The sequence below is a fragment of the Peromyscus maniculatus genome, chromosome 3 (assembly GCF_049852395.1).
Source record: "Peromyscus maniculatus bairdii isolate BWxNUB_F1_BW_parent chromosome 3, HU_Pman_BW_mat_3.1, whole genome shotgun sequence".
NCBI classification, from domain to species: domain Eukaryota; kingdom Metazoa; phylum Chordata; class Mammalia; order Rodentia; family Cricetidae; genus Peromyscus; species Peromyscus maniculatus.
Genome location: NC_134854.1, coordinates 21,837,596 through 21,845,279, shown reverse-complemented (window position 1 = coordinate 21,845,279; position 7,684 = coordinate 21,837,596). Strand labels below are relative to the sequence as shown.

At 44.7% G+C, this 7,684-nt stretch overlaps 1 protein-coding gene across 2 annotated transcripts in view; it reads left to right on the top strand.

Moving 5' to 3' along the window:
• The first annotated feature begins 5,441 nt into the window (after positions 1-5,441).
• The window catches only part of Col1a2 (collagen type I alpha 2 chain), a 35,788-nt gene continuing 33,545 nt past the window's right edge, over positions 5,442-7,684 (top strand). Inside the window, exon 1 of one of the 2 annotated variants that reach the window (XM_076566233.1) lies at positions 5,442-5,900. Coding sequence is in view for 1 of the 2 variants with exons in the window: in XM_006991198.4 (XP_006991260.1) it covers positions 5,827-5,896 (70 nt within the window). In the remaining variant the exon portion in view is untranslated. The remainder of the gene's footprint in view (positions 5,901-7,684) is intronic. The other variant, XM_006991198.4, reaches the window with a different exon arrangement.

The window sequence follows — 7,684 nt, the reverse complement described above, 5'->3', positions numbered from 1 at the left end:
GTGGTTGAATATCTTCAACTTAGAGGACACTTTGCTAGATCTAAGAATAGGTGAGTGAATTAAATCGGCAATTTCATGTAATAAAAGAAGCCAAGCAATGGACAATTTATCCTTTCAATTAATCAATCAAGCAGGCTTGGGGTAGATAATGGGTACTGAATATTAGAAGAATGAAGAATCTTAGGAATGTGAGTGCTGTGGGGAGTTGGCCCCTCGTGGCATATCAAGGAAGTTTGAGTCTCAGTATTTTTCCTCCTAAAATTGGAAATAACAAAACATACTCCACCAAGATTTAGATAATGATTGTTGATGGTTTCAGATAATTTAAAATTTCTACCATTGTAGAGCACTTAGCATACAACATAATAGGCAGTTGTGTTGTTCATTATTAATTGGAATTTTAGACTTTAACAAGCTCATTGGTACTACCGTTTAATTTGCTAGTTATTTTCAATAAAGTGTGATTATAAGAATACTAAATGTGTGATAGCACATAAAATTAAATCCTTATAACTCTTTTTCTATATATAATATATTAACCACAGAATATATATCTTCACTCATTCATGATTGAATCAATCAATTATTAACATTTAGACTCTTTCTTGCAACTGCACTAAAAGTCTCATTTTTTTCCCCAGACCCTTGAAAAGATTTTAAAATTAAGAGTCTGGAAATCAAGCCAACCAAAGTTCTTGTAAGTCAGAGAGGACATCCAGAATGCATAAGCATTCTGGGACTCTTCAATTGAAGAATGGCCCAGGAACTGGCTGAAGAAAGACAATCAGTATCTTCTCAAAAAAGAGGTGGGCTTAATTGAAAGTTAAAATTTGTGAGTCCCGATGCATCCTTCTGAGTTATGGGGCTGAGTATAGTCAATAACAAGACACTGCAAAACAATAATTTCCATACATCTGTAGACAAGCACACTCAGACATCAGCGTAAATAAGGAAGTAGTGTCTACTCCATATTTCTAAGCTTGAAAAATGAGGCACTGCAGATGAAACTGGAATCTATAAGAGGTGAGATAAATTTTCTGTCTACTCATTTGAAAGAGATTTCACGAGAAACACTTGATTATTCATTCAGTACCAACTTGGAAAAAAAATCCATATGCACTTAAATGTCCCATGCCTCAACACCGGAAAGCAAATGAGACTGTGTGAAGAAGCTGAAGGTTTCCCTGGAAGACTTTAAAGTGGGGTTTGGCATCAGAATTACACAGCTACTCCTGGTGATCTTACTCCACATGAGGATAAGCCCCTTGCATTTTAACCCCACTTTACCCTTACACTACACCTGGCTCCCTGCAGCCACTGATGTAGCTAAAATTCTATAGCACGTGGCTTATTGTCTCACTTCTCTCTCACTCCCTTTCTCCACCCTGAGTTCCATCCCAGGAAAGCTCCTTCACCAATATCCTACAAGATGATGGTTTATATGGCTCCGTAACCTTGATCTGGCCTCTCAGACAAATAAGAAACTTTTTCTCTTTTCCACCCCAACAACCTGTGCCCTGTAGCCTCTGTGACAGAGACATCCTGGATTTCCTTCACCCCATGCAGTGAAGGCACGTCTTCCTCTTTATTCCTTTCCTTCAGTGTTAGAGCTTGGCATCCTTTTTCCCACTATTCTCCGATTTCCATATGCATATACAATCTACAGGATTTCCTACCATGATATCAGGAATCTGATGACTCCTTGACCTATAAATCAAGACCAACATGAAATGTGTACTTCAGACATATCTGCGAGACCTGGCCATTGGCATAGTCCATAGCTGGATGAGTCTGTATACGAAATGACCTGTCTGTCCTCTTCTCTCTCACCCTAATCATCCTCTTCTCAAATGTTCCCAATTAAATGGACCCTCCCTTCAGCAGTTTCCAGAGCCAGAAACCTGCTGGTGCTTCTTGCATCCCCCTCCCTCCACTTTTGTTTCCACAATCAAACATCCGAGCAGTTTCCTTCCACTTGTCAAGTATTCCTGTAGTTCAATATCTACTCTCAATTCTAACAGCACTACCCGAGTCCAGGCGCCTCCAATTTCCTTCAAATTACTCCTCACTGGTTTCCCATCTCTACTTTGTTCTCCTAATCATCCCTTCAGCATGCAGCCAAAGTCCTTGCTTTTAAAACATTCTTTGATGGCATACTTTCTCCACTCAAAATCATCCATCCATATGCTCTCACAAGACTGAGGAAAACATGACAATCCAACAGCTCAAAGGTCCTTTTTCGCATGGCAGCTGTAAATCTGCCATCCTTGGCCCTAACTCCTTCCTCTGCTCTCACCTTCAGCCCTCACAGTCTCATCATGCAAAATCAAATGCCTCAGACTGCCAACATTTGGAGAGCTTCTGTGGCCTCTCCTTTTGTTTTCAGGCAGGACCTTGCTCTGTATCCCAGACTGGCCTTCAATGTGAGACCCTCTTACCTTCCTTCACCTTCCAAGTGCTAAGATCATAGGGATTAACTTCCATGCTGGTTCTCTATCCTCCTTATAAAATGTCTTTATATGGAGGCTTGATAAGAAATTGCAGCCCCAGAGAAGCCTAACTTGATTCTACCACCTAGACCTAGAGCTCCTATTAAACTCAGAACTATTATTCCCTGTATGTTTTCTATCCTCCAGCAGACCCATAAGCCCTCCGAAGGCAGTGCCTGGTCATTCCTTTTCTAGTGCTTCCAACTTGTCCAGTGCCTAGCACAGTCCTAGGCACTGCCTGAGTAAATGCAGCTCCAGTTCTACTTAGATATTCAATGAAAACTGAGTATCCTACTTGACATGATAGACACCAGGAATCTCCAGGTCTTCCAAATAAATGTAACAGCAGAAGGAAGACAGCCATCAGGCCTACTCAGCTCCCACCAGTTGCTGAAAGCTTGGGAGAGCTTTTCTCTCCTCTGAAAATGATACAGGGATATGAGTACAGGTGTCAGGGGTCGAGCAGCAAAGTCATGGAAGGCTCTGATGACTCCCTGCTCCTTTTCCCACTTACTCCATCTTGGTTTCTTCCCTCTCCCTACATACCATCTGGACCTGGACAGTCAGTTCAGTTCAGCTGTTTGCCTCAGCAATTCCAGTTCCCTCAGGCCCACCCCACCCCCAACTATAACAACAAAGAACTGACTTAAAAGATTTGTTATGTTAATGCACAAAGTATTTGGACAATATTAAAGGCAAGCATTAGAGAATGTTAGAGAGGGTGCCTCCTTTTAGACAAAGACTTCATGAACTATAATCTGTCCCCAAAAGATGATCACTGAGAGGAAGACCGTCCAAATTATCCATAAAATGGCTGGAATTCTAGCCTTTCACACACACACACACACACACACACACACACACACACACACACACACGTGAGAGAGAGAGAGAAAGAGAGACAGAGACAGAGATACAGGCGGGCGGGCGGGCGGGGGCTGGAGAGGTGGAGGGAGAGAGAGAGACTGCTCTTTCCTCACTCTGGCTGCTCTGTCTAGGGCTTTCCACCAAGTGCTGACTGGGCCTGCCACATCAGCAGGGAGGGAGCCCTGCAGCATTTGGTATTTGCATCAGTTTCCAGGAATGCTTTACAAGTTATCAGCTCCCTCGCCGGCCCTGGGTGGAGGTATTTATATACTTGTGTTTGAAACCTGGTTTCTCTAATTCTCAAAAATCCACCTAGGACCTTTTTCTTTCTTTCCTTTATTGTTTTTTTTTCCTAAAAAGGAAAATATAATCAAACTTTCAAGGGACGTTCTACTCTCGAGACTATTTTGACAATCACAGAAAACCACAGAGCAAAATGGAATGCTTAAGGTCTTCGGTCGCTATTAGAAAGCAAGTAATTCGGCCAAGATGACCCTAAAGAAAGTTACCCACTAACTTCCCTGAAGTACATTTAAGGAGTTTCCTTCATAAACCTGTTTTCTTACCTGAGTCTTTCGTTCAGAATTAGCATCTGGCTTTCAGACACAGAGGACAGAGGCACAAGAGAAAGTGTGTAGAAACAAACCAGCACATTGGCAAAAATGCTAACTTGAAAAAAATCAGATGTGGGGTCTGGAAGTTTTGCTCTCCTTGGTATGCTTTCAGAAATCTTTCACTCCACGTCATTTCAGAAACGCATCCCAACTTGTCTCTTAAATCAGTGTTTTTAATTGGATTAAAATAACTTTATTGAAATTTTTAGTTACTCTTTTCTTCTATTTCTAACATCTTCCTTTTAAATTTAGAAAGAGAAGCCGGTTAGCTATACCCAACCCCTCTGGTTTACAGCAGCTGCTGGAGGAGTCAACCTACTTAGGCAGAAATTCTTCCTCACCAGGAAGCAGAAAAGGAGGGGGTAGGGGAAGAAAGGAGAAGGTTCCCAAGGAGCCCACCCATTTCTGCTTCATGGAGATAAAATTGGCCTAAAGATGCTGTTTGGGGCATGACTTCTGGCACAGAATGAAACTCTGAATAGGTCTCTGCTGCCTCATGAGGGATGCTTGACAGGCCAAAAGCAGTCTGGGGGCCCCCAGGAGCTTGGAAGACGTTCTAAGAGGCTTGGGGAAGGAGCACTGAGGTTGTCATAGCCGCCATCCTGGACAGCCAAGGTCCCCTACTCCAGTGCTTCAGGACCAAAGTCTCATCCTAGTGTATAAAGTCCAGGGAGGCGAGAGGGGAGTCTCGGGAGAGTTCACATCTGTTCTGGAGAGGGCAGTGGGGATGTTAAGGAAAAGGCTGTGTATACCCAAGGTGCCAAATAAAAAGGTTTACACTCATTCCCACATTTCCTCCTAAACAGAAGGAGGACAGGTGTGATGATGAAGGCAGCTTTCTATGAGTGAAAGAGGTCATGAATGGGCAGCAAGGCAAAGGGGGAGGGCTGGGTTTTCACTGATATGTTATCTGGTCCAGGCTCAGAGTCAGGCTGGTAATCCTGCAAAGGGTCTGTAGACAGGGCTGGAACTTGGAAGGGAAGGACTTCCCGGAGATTTGACCAAACCAAATCTAAGAGTGCAAAGCTTATCCTCTGGAGGAAAATGTCCACTGGTGCCTGCTCCCCTCCATCAACAGGAGAGAGAGAGAGAGAGAGAGAGAGAGAGAGAGAGAGAGAGAGAGAGAGAGAGAGAGAGAGAGAGAGAGAGAGAGATGGGCCCGGGCCCCAAAGCTGGAGAAAAGCTGGGGCGGGGGCAGGGTGGAGTCAGCCCGGGAGGGCAGCTCTAGATCTCGCCACGCTGTCGCCCTCCTTCCCTCGCGCCCCAGCCCCCTCCAGGGTGCAGATGGCCCACAGGGCACAAGGTGAGGCAGGACTGGACAGCTCCTGCTTTTTCATCTTAGATCCCCAGGTCCCTTGACACCTGCCCCGCTGCCCAGAGATCTGTAAAGTGCCCACGTAGGTGTCCTAAAGTGGTTCCAAACTTGGCAAGAGCCGGAGAGGGCGGGTGCCTGGGGAGGGCGGAGGTATGCAGACAGAGTCAGACTTTCCCCTCGAAAGCCTCAAAAGTGTCCACGTCCTCAAAAAGAATGGAACCAATTTAAGTGGCCACGTCCCTCCCCGCTCGGCTCCCTCCCCTGCGCCCCCGCAGTCTCCTCCCAGCACTGTGGCCCGGGCCCCTGGCCCCAGCCCTCCCATTGGTGGAGACGTTTTTGGAGGCACCCACCGAACGGAGAAACTTTTGCCATATAAATAGAGCAGGTCTGGGCTTTATTATTTTAGCACCACGGCAGCAGGAGGTTTCGGCTAAGTTGGAGGGACCAGTCACGATTGCATGCCTGCGCTCGCCAGGTGATACCTCCGCTGGTGACCCAGGGGCTCTGCGACACAAGGAGTCTGCATGTCTAAGTGGTAGACATGCTCAGCTTTGTGGATACGCGGACTCTGTTGCTGCTTGCAGTAACTTCGTGCCTAGCAACATGCCAATGTAAGTGTCTTCCGCTTGTTGGGGGGAGATGAAGGAGAGAGGCTAGCTAGATGGGCACCCTGATCTGTCAAGGGGGGAAACTTCTCCCATTTCCATATACAGCTTGTGAGGATGCTCTCTGGCCTGTGGGGAAACGCCCGGGCGAAGAGAAACAAGGAAAGTACTTTAAAAGAATGGAAACATAGAAGGCTTGGCTGTTGCCAAGAGTTGGGAAAGTTTTCCCTTAAAACCAGACAGCTGGCCTGGATCTCCAGGTTGTTGACGCTCACAAGGAGGCAAAGAATTTTGCCTCAAGATAAGACAAACACTACTGACAGAGTGAAAGAATCAGGGGACTCCACTCTTCAGTCCCCAGAACTGTGCTCATGGCCACCTTGTGAACCTTGAGGCCTAGTTTAGAAAGCCCTTTAATGTAACAATACAAACTCACCCGTCTCCATTTTCTTGTGGGCGTCAAAGTTGGTCTGGATGACGTTGATGGAGATAATGATGAAAAAGCGCCCCCTAGAGGGAGTAACGTGAAAGTACAGGGACCGGGCCTTAAGCTAATGGACTTTCCAGTTAAAGACTCCCTTGGTCCATAGAGTGATTGACACTTCTGGGCCATATGTGGAGGTCTCAGTCAGAGTATCTGGAGAAGTGGGGTGTCCAGGGTTCTACTTTGGTCTTTTGATTAGCTTCCCAATTCATTTCATGGTCATAGAAATGGTAATTTTTAGCTAAAATCAACTCTTGTTTAGTTAGCCCTCAACATGTTCCCACTAGTACTCAGACATGAAAACAGCAGATTTGGGAAATATCAACCTTGGCCTGAGATTCGAGAGCCTGGAATTCTTCCCATAAGTATCTTACTCATTTGCCGTGTGGCTTCAAACAAGCCAACTGGGCCTTTTTCTAAAATGTGGGATGGAAATTAAATGTGCCAACTTCAAGACCACTTTCCGTTTCTAGCTTGTATGACTAGACTTTGATGTAGAAAGAATGAAGAAAATCAGTCGGGTTTCATCTTGAAAATGGCTGCCTAATTTAACTAGACAAAGCTGTTGGCTTGATGAGGGTTGAGAGATGCCTGGCCACACCCAGCACTTCAAAAGCTAGCTCCACCCACATGCCACATGTCTACCATTGCCTGATTTCTGATGCATGTATGTTCCCTCTATCCACTTTCATATACCCACTGAGGATACGGAGGAGGAATTGCATTGAACACATTAGTGTTACAAGTTAGCTTTATATGAAAACAGAGAGTAGAAGTGGGGACTCCCACAGAAAAATACAATAGACCTTGGGAAGGTGGAGATGTGATTGTCAACGTACCTTCTAATCAACATCCAACCACTGTGTGGAAAAAAGGTTGCCCAACACACATTGTTCAAAATGGTTCATAACTGAGTAATTAAAAGGCAAGTCTCCAAAGGCTGTAAGGCTGTAAGACTTCTGTTTATCAGTTCAAGCAAACTGCTCTTCCTCTGATGGACACAATAAACTAAACATATCATTTATCTAATTTAGCAGTAATTCTCATCAATTGCTCATAAATGTTAATGTTGGAGGCAGTGTACCCTCCCAAATGGTGACCATTGCAACAGATGTTCTCATTCCAAATGACATACTTCTTGACCACCAAACTCAAGCAATTTTTAGGGGTGAATCATCCTGGAGCAAGTCTGACCACAATTATAGACCACATTAATCTATAATTATTATACTGTAGGAAGGTAACCCAATCTTTAACATCTTATAGCAATTGTAGCAAAAAGGTATTTTTTTCATTATTTTTCAAGATCT